Here is a 20,561-nt window from a genome sequence, read left to right on the forward strand (position 1 = left end):
GACTGGAAACAGACTGCCTGCCTTGCTTGGATTATTTTTGAATAATTAGTAATGCTGTACAATTATATATTTTCTATTATTACTTTTTGTTTTGTTTTGTTTCGACTTAAGACGAGTTTACGTTCGCTACTTCTACTACTGTTGTCTGATCTGATTAATATACAGTGATTTAACTAGAAATATATGGACTGAAAATCTTCCACACAGAGAAGTTTCTTACACTGTTTTGTTTTTGGACCCACTACACTTTAGTGGGTTGTTTTGAGACTTCGGGGATACCACGGAGATTACTTGTATAAAGACGTTATGTCTTACCATAACGTTCCATCTGTATTGTTGATCCTCGTTTAGTCATTACAACCCTTCCTCCTTCCCCCTCCTGTGGCTTCTAGTGGATCTCACCATCTGGTTCTTTTAGGTCATTTGACCAGTGGTAGCCTCTACCTTCTTTTGACTTGCAAACTCAATCTGAGGTAACCGGAAGAGGGGAATTCTGGGTAAGAGTTTTAGCTCAAGTGTTTGTAGCTGACGCAAGCTTGGAAGATGGCCGGCTCGGTTCCGAGGTCGGAACAAATACCCATACATAATGACTGAACGAGGATCAACAATACAGATGGAACATTATGGTAAGACATAACTTCTTTTTTTGTCTGTTACCACTTTGTTGTTAGGCTTAACTGTAATAGTGGTGTACAGATTTGTTAAATATATTTCTAATCTGTTTTTTTCAAACAAATCTGCAAACAATTTGATAATGAAAAGACAATGGGGTACAAAATCTGATACCTCAGAATATGGGCTTGTTCACTGGTTCTCTTTCTTGACACCAACCCTTCATGTTTAAATTTCTAATGCTGCAAAGTCTGATAATTTCACCCAAAATCATGTAAGGTTTAAGTTTTTAATACCTTTAGCTAGTAATTTTATTTCTGTTTGTTTCTTTAAGGAAGTATTCATACCCACTCAAGATGTGTTCACTTTCCTGAATGTATGCTTTTCTGAACCAGTTATCTACCTGTTGCTTCCCTTTACAAAATAATAATTTTTAATGCCCAAACCCTCATGTTGCTCCCTGATCCATGTGCACGTTTCCCTCCATCCATACTGATTGCCGTACTACTTCAGATAACTATGTTAACAGTCCTATAATGTATGGCACACCTTGATTTATCCTCTGTTAATGGCCGGAGGAGATAAACTAGTGCTTCCCTAGCAAGTGACAAAAAAATCCAACAGTTTGTTTACCCCCTCATAAGCACTGTTACTGTTCTATTGGGCCTTCTACTAGGAATAGTGTCAGCTCACAAAAAGTGGTGACAGAATTAAGACTATAAAAGCTTTTAGACCTTCTGTCTCTCACACTTGTCAACAGTGTGACAGAACGAATTAACAGCTTTGAAGGTTGCTGTCAGCCAGAGGAGCATTTCTTTTCTACCTGCTGTTAAATGTCCCTGATTTTGTAGAACATAAATTTGTCTCATATTTTTATCCTGTCCCACTTAAAATCTTTGATTCCCCCCTGTAAAATCATAGAGGATTGGTCAGTCAGCAGTCCATAATGCCACAGTGCATATCTGATGCAAAACCTGTTCCATTAATTTCAAGTGAATTAGAGCTTTATTAATTTTCACTTATTTTTTTTATTCTTTTCCACCCATTATTTTTTGTATTTGTCCAGATTTCTTAGTCGATAATTTGGCTGGTGTGCTGCTTCCTGTACAGTAGTGCTAAGTGCTTTACCGGCTTTCAAAGCTTGCAAAACTCTTCATATGTCTACACTTCTCTGACTTGGGTTCTATGCACAACAAAGAATGGTGATCTGGTCTTTGATCATAAACCTTGTCTGTTCTCAACAAAAATGTGATTCACCTCTCAAGATTCACTTTGGTGGCACACTGCTCGTCATCCATGTCTTACCACATAACCAAGTTGTTTGTGGCTCTATATTTAAGTCTGAAGATGATTTTTATTTTATGTTAAATCAAAGCATTGTGGTAAAGTAGAAATTGTACTCTTACTATTTATCTATCCAGACAAATTGGACTTGTGTAAGCATACAACATGGTTCTTACCATTTTTCATCATTAAGTTTAGGGATGCTGCTGCTACTTTTTGTAGCCAGTCTTTTTACAAGTGTGACATTTTTTATTTAAAAAAATGTGTAGTTTCAGTAGCTGGTACACGGGTGAACTCCTGATTTATATGTGCTGGTTGTAACTTGACCAACATCCTTATTCCCTCACAGCAACCCCTGACTTCTTTGTAAACGTTTATCTTCAGTGCTGCAGTCTGGATTCCTGCCTCTGCCACAATCGGACTATTATTGCCTGTGTCTAGAGGGGTAATTTTGAGGTTGAGGGTTGTATATTTTTGCTTTTACCTATATCCCATGTGTAAATATCGTTTGTGTAGTGTAGCGTTTTTGTTAACTGAAGTTAATACATGGTAACTGAGTACTGCACCCCATGGTTCTGCTGTTCTTGATGTGTGGTGTGAAAATTCTTCTTTCTGCAGACGTTTAACTTTAGGTTTTTGCATGTCATTTATTTGGATATAAAAAATCAAGGGTGTAATAACTTGGCGAGCATGTATGTGGGGATGGGGTGAGGATGTGAAACCCCAGGGTAATGCAGTATAATGCACCATTTTAGGCTGGGAGCAGCAAGCAACAGTACAAGATTCAAGCTAGTCAAAATGGCCAAGGAATGTCAAGGTTATGTTTACTGAACTTTTTGTTTTAATATAGACCTAGTTTTTTTTTTTTTTTAAATGTTTCCTGGACTTTACACTAGTTGTGTTGTTAAATGACTGGTTCACATTGTTCTCTTTTACAGATTTCTGCAGCACTTCACCAGGCTTTTAGCTGCAAGGTAAGAAGGCATGTTCTCATCCAAGAAATAAAATGTATGATAGTATTTGGTGTGTGTGTGTGTGTGTGTGTGTGTGTGTGTGTGTGTGTGTGTGTGTGTGTGTGTGTGTGTGTGTGTGTATATATATATATATATGTATATATATATATATATATATATATGTGTGTATGTGTGTGTGTATATATATGTGTGTATGTATATATATATATATATATATATATATATATATATATATATATATATATATATATATATATATATATATATATATGTGTGTATGTGTGTGTATATATATATATATATATATATATATATATATATATATATATATATATGTATATGTATATATATATATATATATATATATATATATATATATATGTATATATATATATGGATATATATATATATATATATATATATATATATATATATATATATGTGTGTATGTGTGTGTGTGATATATATATATATATATATATATATATATATATATATGTATGTATATATATATATATATATATATATATATATATATATATATATGCTACTGTACTGCTAATAAAATTTTTGTTTTGTTAATTAATCCCTTGTGTGAGTTTAGAGATGCTACTGTAAATACAGAATTAAGGTTATAGTGATGTTATCAAGTGAAATGTTTTATGCATGCATTTTTAATAACCTTGTGTAGTATTGTTGGAAGCTTGTGTACTCTGCATTTGACTCGTTTGAGGAGTTGAAATTAGTTTTGAAGTTAGTTATAGCAACCTAGAAGCATCTTGCTATCATTTTCAAAAACTTTTTAACTGTGAAGATCAAGCAGTTCAGGTAGCTTATTATAGTACAAGTTAAGTCTTGAAGCCAGAACCCAACATCTGAAGAGCTATTGAGTGTAGCAATAACCAATGACTGGTGTGGTTTAATCACTAGAGTGAATCCGGAGTGATTTAAACAAAGGCAACCGTGAGTGAATAGTCAATATATCACACCCAGATGTTCTTCGTGTTTCACTGTTGCAGTCATTACATTTGGGTTATCCTGCTGGAAGGTTGCCCTCAAGTCGGCCTGAATTCCAAAAGTCTTGGGTCCTGCTTCAGTTGCTGTCGCCTCTTCCCTGACGTCAGGTCGTCAGGGGTATAAAAGATGCAGCCGACGCCTTTTTATTTAGTCTTTCTTGCCGTGCAGTGGCTGAAGCAGAAGCAGTTCGCAAGTGCCGGTCGGCCGACTCCTGAGATTTTTGTGTTAGAGTTTCAGATCCGAAGTCTTCATTAAAAGCTAAGTACCCCGTTGGGGAAACTTTTTTTTCTTGCTCCAGTCCGATGTCAGAAAAAGTTAATAATTGTATTTCTTGTGGGGAAGCAATACCTCATAAGGACTTTCATTCTTATTGTATTCCTTGCCTAGGCCCTGACCACGAAATTGCTAGTTGTCGGTTTTGTGCTAGATTTAACCAACGCACTATTAAGCGTCTGTACGATTTTGCATTAAGCTATTTTTGGGCGAAGATTTAATTATACAATGTCGTCGGATAGCCATCCGACTACCGGAGTTCACAAAAAATGAAAACGACAGCCGAGGTCCAAAACCGACGATGAAGCTTCTCCTAAGCAAGTCACCGGTTCGCCGGGCCTCAGTGAGGTGCTTTTGCAGCCCCTGATGCCCGCTACTTTAGAGTCGCAGGCCGTTACCGACTCCCACGTGGAGTCGGCCAGGCCGCTGGAAACTCAAGGTATTGGAGCCTCTGAGATTATTCCCTCAGATGGGTCCGGAGCCGCTGAGCAGGCATCGGCTTCTGAGGGTGTATTCAGACCCAAACAATTCTATATTAAACCGACTTCAAAGACAAAGGCCAAAACACCTTTAAAGGCAAAGAAACAAGTTCACCAGCCACAAGGCAGGCCTCCAGGCCCAAAAAACAGATGCTCAAAATGGCCAAAGACTTAATTACCTTGATCAGGGGTTCCCATCCCCCTCCTGGTAAGAGGCCTAGGCAAGAGACAGACTATGAATCTTCAGATCAGGTTTCCATTACTTCTGATTCCTCTTCTGATCAGGAATATTCTCTTCCCCCCTATGAGGATTCTGATACTGAAGAATCAATTCCTTCAGCTTCTCCTCCTGAGGACTACTTTTTTGGGGAAACATTGCATACCATGAGGGAGCACTTCCATTGGGAGAGCCAAGATTTTTCAGAATCTAAGAAAAGGCTCTGAGACTTCCTTTTACTACCTCAACACAGGCCTTTAGCTATTCCACCTGTGTTAGACATTGTAGATGATGTGTTCTCGGAGTCTAGTCTGACCCCTGACTCTTTACCTCCAGCTCCTGTTAAGCCGGACAGATACTACAGGGTCCCTGACTCTCATAAATTCCTTTTCAAAAACCCTACTGCAGACCCAGAAACTATTTCTCCGGGTCCGAAAGGGGTCAAGGCTTCTACTGCTAAAAACCCTACTCCCTCTGACAGGGATTCTTGTGCACTGGATAGATGGGGAACTCATTCTTATCCCCTATGCAGACTAGCCATGGCTTTATGGGACACAGCATTGACTTACCAAGTTCATCTGCAGGCACAATTCCTGCAGGAAAGGAAAATACTCTGGCGGACGAACTAAGCAGAAACCTCATGGATCCCCACGAGTGGCACCTGAATCCACAAGTCTTCAGCATGATAACAATGGAATGGGGACGCCCGGACATAGATCTGTTTGCCTCCCCTCAAAACAATCAACTAAGACTCTGCACAAGGACTTATAACAGACGAGCTTAGAAAGTGGACGTCTTATCTTTCAACTGGACAAACCTATCAGTGTATGCCTTTCCTCCACTGCCTGTCCTCCCCAAAGTACTCCTAAAGGTCAGGTAGGAGAAACCAAAAATGATTCTGATTGCCCCAGACTGGCCACGCCAGTACTGGTATCCGATCTTAAGGAACTTGTCCCAATGCTCAGCCTGGACTTTACCTCAAATACCTCATCTACTGTCCCAGCAAAACAATCAGATTCTGCACAGCCAACTCAGGACCCTAAACCTGGCAGCATGGCGGATAATGTAGCCATACAAACCACACCTCAGTAAAGCGGTGATGGATGTCATTTTGGAAGCCAGAAGGCCTAGTGCTGGGAAATGGAAGAGATTTTGCGCTTGGAACCAAGCTCAAGGAACTGATGCAGCTGTCCCAAATATTCCTCAGATTTCGCAATGTTTAACTGAGATGCTGGGCAAAGGCCTATCATTTTCATCAATTAAAATCCATGCCTCTGCCATTTCGGCTCATTACAATACAGAGCCACCACTCTTTTCTCATCGTTTATTAAGGCAGTACCTCAGAGGAGCCAAAAACTTAAGGCCTCCAAGGAGAACGCCAATACCTGCATGGGACCTCAATTATGTCTTGGAAAAACTCACCTTACCTCCTTTTGAGTCAGCTGCTAAAGTTCTTATCTTGGAAAACAGCTCTGCTCCTAGCAATAACTTCTGCAAGATGAGTTTCAGAGCTACAGGCTGTCATAGCTGTGGAGCCCTTTATCATTTTCTAGCCAGACAGGGTCTCTCTGAGAACAAACCCTACATTTATGCCTAAGGTGGTATCCAGTGTAGCCCTTAACCAAACAATTAATTTGCCAACTTTTTATCCAAATCCACAGAACAAGGGGGAGAAAATTCTGCATTCTTTGGACGTACACAGACAACTTAGATTCTACTTGGGCAAAACTAAAGTTTTCAGAAAGACCGAGCAATTTACTAGTGGCATATGCCACATCATCACAAGGAAAGGCGATCTCCAAGCAGACTATTTCAAAGTGGATATGCCACTGCATTCGTTTCTGCTACTCACAGCATGGCAAACCAGTGCCTAAGGGCATTAGGCCACATTCAACCAGAGCTGCAGCCACTTCTGCAGCCTTTCTCAGGGGAGTATCAACCAAAGACATTTTGGAGGCTGCTACTTGGAGTTCAGTGTACACCTTTACAAAACATTACAATCTGCCTCTTTACTCTAAATTCAGGGCAGGCTTTGCCACTGCAGTTGCAGGGCCTCATAGCCACTCCTAATGCTGTTTAGCTCCAGACCCCCAACCATAGCTTTGGGACTCAACCCAAATGTAATGACTGCAGCAGTGAAACACGAAGAACATAGTACAGTTGTGTACACTTACCATAAATGTAGATGTTGTAGTGTTTTCACTGTTGCGGTCCAGGTTACCCACCCACCATCCCCCTTATTTTTGCTGGAACTTATCTTTACTTTAATTTATACAAACTAGGTAGTGTATTTGCTTATAGATGAAGGTAAAACTTATTTTGGTGCATGTATGTTTTATTTACATAATTTTAACCTACCCTTTTGGGGGCACCTGACATCTGGGGCAAGAAAAACTAAATAAAATGGTGTCAGCTGCATCTTTTATACCCCCTGACGACTTAATGTCTGGGAAGAGGCGACAGTAACCTGGACCCAAGACTTTGGAATTCAGGCTGACTGAGGGCAGCCTGCCAGCAGGATAACTCAAATGTAATGACTGCTAACATCTACATTTATGGTAAGTGTGCACAACTGTACTTTGTTGGTTATTGCTATTATACAATGACATTTAAGAAAAAAAAAATTACTTTTTCTTAAATGTCTTTTTGTGTAACTGCTCTGTGGTAGTCTTCTCTTGCTTTCTTCAGGTATCCTGCTGTGTTTTTTTTTTTTTTTTTTTTTATATATGTATTGTGCATGCGTATGGAACTTGTGTTCCCACACTTACACAGTGCAGAACACAGTGCATCAGTGCTTTGGAAAGAGCAACAGAGAAAGGAAGATCTCCATTGCTGTTTTGTTTTTATTTATTTATTTTTTTAATTCGAAATCCAGACAGTTCAGAGGTACGAGAGAGACGGGGCAGAAATATGAGAAAAATCAGGTACATTAGTTTTTCATAACATGCCTGATTTTTTTTTTCTTGTATTTCTGCTCTGTCTTTCTCGTACCTCTATACTGTCTGGGTCTTAGATTTTGTACTTTTTAGTCTGTTAACTCAAGAAAATGGGAAAGTCGCAGCATATATTAATAAAAGAAAGTTTGGGCAACTGGACTTTTTTTTTCTGCTGGTGTATGCTGGATTTTACAGTGAGCATGCTGGTTGGGCTGACCAATCGGCATGCACATTTTTGAAAATGGCTAGTCATTGTATAATATGAAATAACCTACCCTGTGGTCGGTGTAATGCCTCTGAGTGTAACTTCTGCTTGGTTGGCATCTATAATAAACAGTGTGGTTGGTTGGCATCTATAATAAACAGTGTGGCGAGAAGGGGTTTAGGGTATGAGCTAATGAGCTTTTCCATTAGTCTTGGATTTGGTTTCCTCAACCTTTATTTGCCTACTTGGATGACTCTGAACAAGTAACTAATTAGTGCTTCCATGTTGCACCTGATAAAAGTCACTTGTTCCTGGTGGGTTTACTCGATATAACAGTAAACTTGACGCATATTACAATATCACACAATGCAGTAATTGTTGAAACTACTGAAAGATTTGGGCATCCTGTGACTAAGCAGGTTTATAAATTCAATTTCTTTGCAAATTGTAAGAGTTGCAGTCTTGTTTATTTAGCTAGCTGCATTGTTTGTAAATGTTTCATATTAGTAAAACTAACAGAGCTTTGAAAGACCATGTACGTGAACATATTTATGATGTCTCTAGAAAAGATAAAACAAATGCACTGTCAAAACATATTTTAGTTGCTGGAAGTACCCATAAGTTTATTGCGCAACAACTTTTTAATGTTGGCATTAGATGTGGTGATGGTGGGCACTAAAACAGAATGGTTTGAAATTAAATGGATTTTAGAATTAGAGTGACAGAGGGATGGGTCTAAATGTCTATGTTCCTTTAAGACCACGGTCAGGTCACGTGACCTTGAGGTAGACCTGAAACTGTGTGTATTTAAGCAGCATTTTCTACCTGTTATATTAGATCTGAAGACGCATCGGGATAGGTGTGAAAGCACTTGTCTTTCTCTTGGATGTTTTTAGCATTTTAGTGCTGTTCTGTTTTAACATTTTTAATGCTGTTTTAGTAAACTTTGAAACTGCATTTTTATTAGATTCAGCCTTGTTGACTGGTTATTCTTCTATTTGGAGTCTTTGGCTTGTGTTTAACCAGTCTTCATCCATCTGTGTTGTTTTGCTTTTCTTGTATGTGTGCAATGGATGCTGCCATCTTTCCCAAAGTCTGTAGTATTTGCTTCGCCGTAAGTTGCCTGACAGGTAGGCGAATGTCGAGTACTCTGTCTAGTGGAAGTCTCACTACAAGGTTAACTGTATTTATTTGTAAGCCTATAAAGGTTAAATTTTGAAATGGTTCTATGGAGGGTTTGTCGTAATTTATGGTAATTCCTAGTTTGGAGCAAAGCTGAAGTACATAATCTCTGGCTTGTAGCACCAGAAGCCTGGTCTGGGCGGTTATGAGGCAGTCCAAATATGAGAACACCTGGATTTTGTGGTGTCTGAGGTGTGCCTCCAGTACTGCCATGCATTTGGTGAACACTCGGTGGGGTGGGGTGGGGCTGTAGTGAGACTAAAGGACAGAACTTGAACTGGAAATGACTTGAATCCCAGCCGGAAGTGCAGGCACCTTTTGGTTCATCTTTCCATTTTGATATGGTAGTACGCATCCTGAAGGTTTGTAGAGCACATCCAGTTTTCTTTTCCCAGAAATGGAATTATAGATTGCAGTGTTACCACCTGGAACTTGGTTTTCTTCACCAGTTTGCTCATTTTGCTGAGATCCAATACTAGTCTCCAGTCCCTTGTTTTCTTTGGAAGAATTAAAAAGAATCTTGAGTAAGTTCCGGATCCTCTCTGGTCTGCAGGGACTTCTTGGATGATGCTTTTCTTTAGCAACTTTTGAATTTCTAACATTGCTTGTTTCTGTTGACTTGCGGAAACTGGGCAGGAAAAGGGAATTATATAACCTCCGGATATTATGTCTTGCACCCATTTGTCGTCGGTGATGATCTACCAGGTTTCAAGTTGCAAAGACAACTGACCCCCGACTGCCTCCATAGATTAACAGTCAGGAAGTCCTTCAGGAGCGCTGAAAGGGTCTACTAGAGAAAGATTCCCTAGAGCCCTGATTGTGCGGACCCCCTCTGCCATGAGGATGGCATCTTCTGTTATTGTTCCCCCCTTTGCCTCTGGGAAGCTACCACCCTGTGTGTCCTGATAAGACCACTGAGATTTCCTGAACCACATTTTACCACTACCCCTCTGACCCTTTGGATATGGTCTAGTGGGTGCAGAAAAATGCACTCCAATGGCAGATAGGGTCTTACCCTCTTGTTCACACTGAGTTAGCATTTCCTGGCCTGAAAAGAGATGAGCCATCAAAGGGAGCATTGTGATGCCTGTGCCCTGGCCCAGGAATCAAGGAGCCTCAATCCTCACCACTAACACCAGAGAGGGGTGTCTCATATATATATGAGGAAAGGATAACAAATACACACAGTAAAGTGCAATTTCCCTTAAGAGCACATGGAGATCAGTCAGTCTGAGGCTGGTTGCTTCCTTGCTTTCCAGGTCCCTATTAAGACTCCACACTGGCACAGCTATAGGGTCCAGATCTCAGTTTAGCTGGCAAGCTAACCTCCAGAACCCTCTCTGTCCAACCAGTGCTTTGTGTCCCTGCCCAAGTAGCTGACACACGCACACACTTTTTGAGATAAGTATTTATACAACTTCACAGACACTCCTGGGAAAGGCCGACACATATTCTCCAGCTGTGCCCCTATGCCCAGACTATACGGTAGTAATTCCTGCTCCCACAAGCTAATAATTATCAGCTACCTAAAGGCCCTTAAAAGAGTGTCTAATTATTACTGTGCAATATTATTATCCAGTAGTAGTGTAACTTGAGCAATCAATGCTTATTGGATGGGCTTAGTGCAGGATCACTTATAAGCATGCAGTGTACTCTAGAGCTTAAATTATCTCTACATAAACCAGCCACAGTTGAAAAAGGTATACAAATATTTAATAAATACTAAAAACACAAGACAATACTATTACACCACAATGCTATTCAAGAGTTCAGAGATCACACAGAAATGTAAAATAATTCAAAAGTACAGTTCTGACATAACAGAAAAACACTTAGTCTAATATTTTCTAATTCCTAGCTTTGCTACAAGAAAACATACTTCTAAGTAACTTACTTACATAGAGCATAAGGCCTTGCTGAGTTAGACAAAGATGCTTAATAATCTCTGGTTCTCACTGTTTAAATTGAAACTGCAGTTCTGCTAAACATTACATCATCTTTTAAACCTTCCTGGTTCCCAGGCCACACAGAAACTGTATTTACATTCTTTTACACTTAGAGCAATAAAGGACATTCCACATGTAAATTCTGGTCATTAACTTTAGCCTTAAAACAATAGGCAGGAAGCCTTCATCTAGCCGTACCAGAGCCGAATTGTAAAACATCAAAGGCAGTGATGAAATTTTAATTTAAAAGGACCAACAAGAAATGCTTGACTTAGCTTTCTTTACAGCAGATGGCAATGTTGCCACATTGTTTTAAGTTCAACATTCATATTTACAAATGATAGAATTGTTCTATCTGGCTAGGCTGGCAGCCTTCACCCTTCTCTACCAGTCTTCACAAACATTAACAAAGGAAGACTTGAAGGGGTCCACGAAACTGCAAAGGTGCATCCAAGCCTGCCTCCTTATAGAGATTCCTGATCATGCTGCTGTACTCACTTCATCTACTGCATAAAAATGAGCCTCATGGATGCGGTAATGACAAAATGTAGGGTAGCCAGCTGTGCATTGATCATATCAGCAGCTGCATCAGCTACAACTCCTTGGAGAGAGTGTGATAACTCTTTTTAGCAGGTCTCTCTGTAATCTGGTGAAATGCATAAGATAAGTCCGTGATCTCAATGCAAAACCACTGAAGCAAAGATGTGCGTCCCATTGCTCTCCATAGTGTTAGAATCCTTATTAGGAGGATGGATATAGTTTTGGAAAGTTCCTTCTTTGTGGCCTCCGCCACGACCATGGCATCCACTGCTACACCTTTTTGTGAGGAAAGCTTGATCCTTGGGAGCTGTGATGTACTTATTTGGCCTCTTAGGAGTGGGCTGTTTTTGAGTTTAGGGTCTCTCAAGCCTTTCGAGATATTAATTTTGCAAGTTCGTCAAATGGTGGAATCACCCAGGCCCTAAAGGTATACCAGCTCCTCAGTAGAAGGGGATGAGGACTGCCAATCGCCTCTCTGTTTCAGGATTTCTAGAAAGTCTCCAAAGGGGACATATATTCAGGAAACTATCACGGGAGCCCTTCTGCTTCATTGAAGTCTATCTGAAGTGACCGACTCCTGCGGTAAGTCCAGATGCTTTCTCTTGCATGTCCTCTTCTGAGGAACGTTTTCAGTGGGGTATTCTGGAGAAGTTTCAGAAGGGGGGGGAACTCCCCTGGGGGGGACATCTTAGGCCTTGTATCTCTGCAGTCCTGAGGAATGAGGGTGAGGAGGAAGACACCTGTGCTGAAGAGGGAGGACGCCCCAGTGTCTGAGACTGAGGGGCAGTCATTACCCTCCTCATAACCTTGAAAGCAGACTGCACCTGCTCCAAGGAACTCCTTGGACCCAACAACAAAGATGTCTGACCCGAGAGAGGTCTCTAAGCCAGTGAATGAAGCTCCAAGGCAGAGGTCAGAGCCATACCTACCCGAGCCAAGGCCCCAAGAGACCGCATCTGATATGAAGTGGACCAGATGGTTAACGCTGGCTCCCCGAGGTTTCCTGATCAGACTGGGCAGAAACACGGGAAGACATCTGATCTGAAGAACCAGTAGATGGTCTCTGATCTGGTACAAGACACTAGCTGGATATCAGAGTCTTCTGGCTCCGAGGCCGAGGGATGGCTCCGAGGAGGAGTAGGTGGCGCTGGGGTAGTGCGAGTCTGATCTGACTCCTTTGGGTTCGGATCCAAAAGAAGCTTGGACAAGGCCGGTGTCTTAAGCCTCTGCACCACTCTATCCACATCTTCATCCGAGAGGCTCCTGTTAGACCTTGTGGACAGTGTCTGGGATCTAGACCTAGCAAGGAAGGGCGATGGAAGCTGAGTTGAAATCTGCTCCAAGGATGGAGATCGACACCGATAGTGAAACTCAGAAGCCACTGGAGACTTCGGAGCAAACTCCTTGAAGGACTTTGGATCTGAAGGTTTGGCGCGATCCAAGGAGGTCTCTGTAGTGATTGTCTGCTCCATAGGAACTGTCGGAGCAGAACACTAGCTCTTAGCTCTGAGGTTTTTTGAGCGGGAGATGACAGTTTCCCAGACCTCTCCAATTTATCAAATTTAGGAGAGGAGGGATCAGACACGATAGCCTCAGAGAAGGGGGGGGGTTTACTCATCTCCTTTAGTATCCACTTGTGTTTGCATTTTAACAACACCCTTGAATTAAAGGCATGACAAATAGTACAGGTCTCTTGTAAATGAAGAGGCCCCAAACAGTAAATGCACAAAGTGAGCGAATCACTGAGGGGCATCTTCTTGCTGCATTTCTCACATTTTTTAAAGCCCAAAGGCTTACATTTCTTTTGCGACATAATAGAAGCCAGCCTATCAAAACACTAAATTATAAAGAGCAAATATCTAGTATAAAAACCCAGCTGTTTAAACTATTCTGACAACAATATCCAGGCTAGAAAAAGAAAAGGAAGTCGTCTTATTTAAAGTGACTTCAAGAGCAAGAACAGAGTGGGGGGGGGGTCCTCTAACTTAAGACTTTGAGTAAGGGTTGGTAGACCGTTCTCTAACTCAAATGAACTGACCCAATAAAGGAAAATGGAAAACAATGTGTTACAGATTCCAGCCGAAGGCACAGGGGAACATCTTGTAGGTAAAAAGGGAATGAAAGAGCACTATTACAGCCAGAGAAGGGCACTACTAAATGGAGAAAACTAGCTAAAGATAGCACCAACTGTAATTACAGAAGTGTAAGGAAAAATACAGTTAAAGACAAAAAATTGTAATAGACTTGGCCCTGAGTTGGCTTGAAGAACCTTCTCACAGAGCGGCAGACGATATCTGAGGTTGTTTGGGAACTGCATTATGGGTAGGGAAGGAGGCCCGCGAGCTTTGCTGAAGACTGAGCTATTGGAAAGGCCAAGACTGATCCAACACATCAGATCTGACCCATCAGGGAGAATAAAGGCGAGATCGAAAACGACACATCTTATTTTAATGAAATAGTTATTTTGCAATCAGTATGATTTGTTATCTGCAGCCCATTTCCTATCTGATGCACGTAGTTAAACAGCCCTGGTGTAGAGCTGTGTGTGTGTGGTGTATGGGCTTTATCCTTTGAATTATGCATAAATTGACATTTAATGTTTGTAATTTGTCCTTTCTCTTAATCTGGAAAGGTATTGAACGCCCTAGCAAAGTCAGGAGAAGCAGCGAGCACTGTTAACCTTTTGTCATTTACTAATGTTGGAAGAATGTACAACCTTCAAAAGGCCAAATCTCTGCTCAGCAAACCTGTACTGTTCCATATGTAACAGAAGTAGCTCCTCTGCTTCATTCTGGATAGGTTCCATTATGACTCCATATGAAGCCCTATAGAATATTGGACAGGCTGATGGATGTACAATTGTTTGGGTGTGGTATAGTGCTCATTTTGTGACTTGATACCATTGTGATCTGTTGAAGTAGGTTAGGAATGTGTCTGCATGTTAACAGCTTGTTCTAACATACTTGATGTGAATCTTTTGTGGTATTACTGTTTACTTTAATGAATTAGTTTTTCTCTTGTATTCTGAAATGTAACTGTTACAGTATCAGATAAAATTTTACTTTATATTAGCCACATGCCTATATACACCGGTGGTTGTGCAGTGGTAGCGTTGTCACCTAACAGCAAGAGGTTCTCCCGTTCGATTCTCGGCTGGAGCGCCTTCTGTGTGGAGTCTGCATGTCCTCCCTGCGGTCAAATGGCATTCGAAAGATGTGTGAATGGGCGTGCCTTTGTTGAAGGTTGGGAGTCGAGCTGGCACCTCGTCACCGTAAAAATCTACTGCCGATCATTAGCGGACTGGAGTTCCACTGTGGTGACCCCTAACCGGGAAAAGCCGAAAAAAGAACATTAGTCACCTGCCTCATATTTGCGTGTGTCGTATCTTGAGACAGTGGAGTTTAATTGACCTCGGTGTCTCATTAAAGACTCTGTCACTGTGTGTTTAAAAGTCATGTGCTGGAACACTTTTGTATGTCCTTAATGGATAAGTTGCATTTCTCATGATGCCATTACCAAAGGAAGTTTGTAATTATAAATTGAGGGAAGTATCTGATTATATTTATGTAGAGAAGTCCTGCAGTTAATGGTCATCATTTGTCAAATGTGTACCTCTACTAAGTGAAACCAGTGAACACTGGAAAACTAATGGACCAGCCTTCATGGAGTACCCAAGGTAGTGCTTGCTTCCCAGGTGTGTGACATGGAGTTTTACCAGGTTTTCGGTCATTGTGTTTTGATGACTTTGTGGCTTAATGGATGCAATCTTTTGGAAGTAAAATGGATCCTGTTTATGTATGTGTACTGCTGCATACTGATAGCTGTGGGGGCTGCTCTTAGTTTTGCGGTAAGCAGGCAAGGAGGGCTCCAAGGAAACTAGAGTGGAGCTAGCTGTAGACCAAGGATAGAGAATCACTGCTGTTGGGAATAGTAGATTCCTGAAGGAAGAAGTTGGGAGATGGCAGGGTCTGAAAATGAACGGGGAATTTATTTCGACACCCTTCATTGGAGGAAGTCTTAGTGGTTGTTTGAAATGCTAGCCTCTGTTGTAAGAGAATGAATTGTCCACATAAGTGTGAATTGTGTTTGGTAAACACTGAATTTCTTGAAAAGGGAGGAATGATACAGAAATGTTAGAAAGCAAATCTGTGAAAGTGCCCGGTCTGCATAGTGTTTTATTTCCTAAAAGAAATGCGTGCAAGAATTACTTTTTTTCCCTTAATATTCCGCCAGCAGGAAAAATGTTTTGTCTAGTAAATCCAAGTACTGAAGTCTACAAAACAAACTTAACTGTTTTTCCAGTACATGCTAAACAAAGTTAGTAAGTTAAAAAAATAAACGAAAGAGGTCATCAACGGAGCACTGCAGCACTAAATCCAAGGAGTTTATTAGAATTAGTTAAGCGCTTTCGTCAAAATCACAAGACTTCATCAGAACATAGAATTACCCCAAATAACATAATTAAATACTCTAACCCTCTCAACCATTGGTTACCAATAAAGACATCATTTCCTATAAGATGATTAAATTATTTAAAATGACAGTAGCAAAAAAATCAGTGACTGGACACTACAACAAAACAAATATCCCTACCAGCCACATACAATATTATGTTATACAGTACAGTATGGTTTAAAACAAAAAATCTTGATAAAATCACATAAAAAGCTGATTTTAGTACAGAACTGATGGAAAATTTATTATTGAGCCCAGGTGGTTGACGAGGATTTAATTTAATCTGCCACTTGTGCTCTAGATATTCAAGGAAGTTATCGGCAGGTCCCTCTCGTGGACCCAAATCCACTTGTTCTAATACAAATTAGGAGTGTGTCGGAAATGCCTTTATGTGCTTATATAAAGCATTATTATCTTTGTTTTTTTGAATGTCATAATTGTGTTGGTATATCCGTTGGTGTATTCTTTTGTCTAAGGGCTCTGATGGTCTTCCCCACATAGTGCCCCTCAGGTTGCAATATATACCACTCCCTTGGTGTAACAATAACACCTTCTGTTAGTAGTAATTTTACCATAATTCCTAATTTTGATTGAATCTGTGTCCAGTATAAAAGGGCATTGTCCACACCTCCCACATTTATTCCACCTAGGCCTGCCTTTAACTTTTTCCTCTCCACCAGACCTTTCAAAGAGGTGCCCTTTTTGTAAACCACAAGAGGTTTTTTTCCCCCAACTTTTTGTTGATCTTGTCATCTATACAAAACATGGTCCAAAAGTCATAAGTAATGCTTCTAAAGTTGAAAAAATCTCTAGTAAAGGGGAGAACACATAGTTTTAACCAAGCCAGAGGTTCTATTCAGACCTGCAGGATTTTCCAAAAGTGTAGAGTAAATGCCCCCAGCACATTTTTAATTTTACTTCTTCCGCTATGTCATTGACAAATTCGTAAGGGTAACCTCTTTTCTGCAACATCCCTATTAGCTGTTTTTAATTTTACTTCTTCAGCTATGTCTTTGACAAATTTGTAAGGGTAACCTCTTTTCTGCAACATCCCCATTAGTCCTAATGGGGATGTTGCAGAAAAGAGGTTACCCTTACAAATTTGTCAATGACATAGCTGAAGAAGTAAAATTAAAAAGAGCTGGGGGCATTTACTCTACACTTTTGGAAAATCCTGCAGGTCTGAATAGAACCTCTGGCTTGGTTAAAACTGATTTTATTAGGGCATGTGTTATCCCCTTTACTAGAGATTTTTTCAACTTTAGAAGCATTATTTATGACTTTTGGACCATATTTTGTATGGATGACAAGATCAACAAAAGGTTGGGAGAAAAACCTCTTGTGGCTTACAAAAAGGGCACCTCTTTGAAAGGCCTGGTGGAGAGGAAAAAGTTAAAGGCAGGCCTAGGTGGAACCTTTAAATGTGGGAGGTGTGGACAATGCAAAGTTAAAGGCAGGCCTAGGTGGAACCTTTAAATGTGGGAGGTGTGGACAATGCCGTTTTATATTGGACACAGATTCAATCAGAAATAGGAATTATGGTAAAATTACTACTAACAGAAGGTGTTATTGTTACACCAAGGGAGTGGTATATATTGCAACCTGTATGGTCTGTGAGGGGTACTATGTGGGGAAGACAATCAGAGCCCTTAGACAAAGAATATACCAACACAATTATGACATTCAAAAAAACAGATAATGCTTTATATAAGCACATAAAGGCATATCCGACACACTCCAAATTTTTTGTATTAGAACAAGTGGATTTTGGTCCACGAGGGGGGCCTGATGATGACTTCCTTGAATATCTAGAGCTCAAGTGGCAGATTAAATCAAATGCTTGTCAACCACCTGGGCTCAATACGATTTTCATCAGTTCTGTACTAAAACTGAAATCAGCTTTTTTATGTGGTTTTTACCAAGATTTTTGTTTTAAACCATGCTGTACTGTATAACATAATATTGTATGTGGTTGGTAGCGGTATTTGTTTTGTTGTAGTGTCCAGTCACTGATTTTTTTGTTACTGTCATTTTAAATAATTTAATCATCTTATAGGAAATGATGTCTTCATTGGTAACCAATGGTTGACAGGGTTAGAGTATTTAATTATGTTATTTGGGGTAATTTATGTTCTGATGAAGTCTTGTGATTTTGACGAAAGCGATTAACTAATTCTAATAAACTCCTTGGTTTTAGTGCTGCAGTGCTCCGTTGGTGATCTTTCATTTATTTTTTTATTTGGTTTTGGTTTGTGTTGTTTTCAAAGTTAGTAAGTTGTTTTTAGTCTACAACAAAATATGTAAACCTAGGAGATGACCCTTTAAATTTAACTTCATGATCCCATTTGGCAACAGAATGCACAACTGTTAAGATAATTACTGACTGTAGAAATTGAGGCCTGTTTTTCCAACCCAGTTGCTGGACTCGTATGTGTTTGGGGGGATAACAAAATCTTTTTTTTGTTTACCCTCCTACTCCCCTGGAAACAGGATTCCTGTAGCTGAGAAAAATATATGCTGGAGATGGACCTCTGTGTACATTTGCCTGTACTGCTATTCATTATGTTAGTTACTTGAAATTTTGGTGAAGGCTATCACAGCTCTCCAGGAGTTGTGTGTGGTGATCAACAACACCTACTAAACCTGCAGCAGTAGCTCAGTACACTGATTTCAATCGTATCTCGTTAGGAATAATGTTGAAAATTGGCACGCCACCCAACATCCTCATATTGGGCTATGACCTTAAGATATACCTTGTGGTGGTTGAAGAATATGTGGTAAGAGAAAACTGGCGTTGGGGGTGGGGAGTAGGCCTGATTTTTATCTTCACACTTTACTGGAGAATACCTAAAAGCCCATAGTGGTCCTGAAACTTACTGATGCACATAAAATAAATGTTGGTGACCGACACAAGTGTTTTGAAGTTTCATAACCATCAATTCTGTGACCAAATCCTAATCTCACAAATGGCTTAACTTTTAATGCAGATGTTAAAGTTATTTTGGAACCTGATAGTATCGGCTATAGGTAAACTTAAAAAAAGCACTTCCCTGAGTCTTACACTAGGTTAACTCCAGACTGACCTTAAGTCTTCTGCAATGTTATTTCATCAGAATGCTTGGTATTAATGGAAGTAGCAAATTTAATTTCATTTGCATGCCATGCACCAAGGGTTAATTGTAAACTCTCTCACCTAGGAGTGTGCCTTTGCCTGAAATAAAAAAAAGCATTATGTTATGAATTAGTTTGCTACATGTCCTTGCATAGAACATTGAAAATTTAAAGAATTGTGTGGTGGATGGTAAGTGCTGATCTGTAAAAGCTAGTTATATTAACTAATAGGCTAAATCCACATCTGAGAGTATGCTAGTGAAGTGTATGTGTTGAATTCTTACTTGCTACAAGTACTGTTGAATCTGCCTTTTGTCAATGTGCTGTAACATTTTAGACTCTGGACTATAACTGCATTTCCTAATTATAAAACCGTTGTAGAAATGGTTGATGTAATAGGAGTACATGGGGAGAAAATTACTTATTGGACTACCGGTGTGATTCTGGTGGGCATAAGATTTACTACTCATGGCATGTATGGGGAGTTGGGCAATTGGATGATGATGATAAAATGCCAGCAAGACCACCGATCCAAGAAGTAAGCGAATTTAATGAAACACTTAGCGCCTCAGCTTACACAGCCTTCCAAGAGTAAAAACAATACAAAACACTGCTTGCTTAAATACAGCATATTGCACAAGACAATTAATCAATTAAGAATACAGTTCAAATCACATACTTCCAATTACATTCTTTGTTGAGTCCCTGAGACTCCAAAGTACCATAGTTTAAAATCAGCAGGGTTTCTTTTTTTAAGAGTTTGTTTTTTAAAGACATGCATTCTCCTATGCCAACTTGTAATTTTTCCAAACAAGGGGAGCGTGGAACAGTTTCCAGCTTTGCCTAAAGCACAAAATCTGAAAGACATGCAGAACCGCTTTCGGAATTCCAGTTCTGTTAGAACAGACTTTAACAGAAAACAGGGTCGCATTGAATGGGGTCAGCAAAAAACGTTTACTAATGTAGTTTGTGATAATTTACGCGTGTTAAATTTGTCTAAACATGAAATTATTGGTGTGGTTATGTCTATTATCTTGGCCTTAAATTTATAACCACTGCTTTACCAAGATTACATGTACTTAAAAGTGAAATATTTTCTTTTAGTAGAAAACTGCATTTAATGTACTACTTTAAACAAGAGGGAGGGGTTGTGTTTAATGACTGTTTATGAAAGTGGTGATGGATGATTCTTTTATTCATGCTTGTCATCTCAGGAAGACTAGTTTGAGAATGATTTTAATGCCTATTGCCAACTGAATACGGATGCTATCTCTGTTAAAAACTCTTTTATTCCACCTTTTCTAAATAACACCCTGCAAGATTTTTGCTA

General features: G+C 39.8%; 1 protein-coding gene across 1 annotated transcript in view; it reads left to right on the forward strand.

Annotated features, from left to right (window-relative positions):
* The window catches only part of NDRG1 (N-myc downstream regulated 1), an 896,718-nt gene that overhangs the window by 167,984 nt on the left and 708,173 nt on the right, over positions 1 to 20,561 (forward strand). Inside the window, exon 3 of the mRNA XM_044066941.1 lies at positions 2,835 to 2,870. Within this exon, the coding sequence (XP_043922876.1) occupies positions 2,835 to 2,870 (36 nt within the window). The remainder of the gene's footprint in view (positions 1 to 2,834; positions 2,871 to 20,561) is intronic.

Source organism: Protopterus annectens, chromosome 3.part1, assembly GCF_019279795.1.
Source record: "Protopterus annectens isolate FY-2018-M chromosome 3.part1, PAN1.0, whole genome shotgun sequence".
Taxonomy (NCBI): domain Eukaryota; kingdom Metazoa; phylum Chordata; order Ceratodontiformes; family Protopteridae; genus Protopterus; species Protopterus annectens.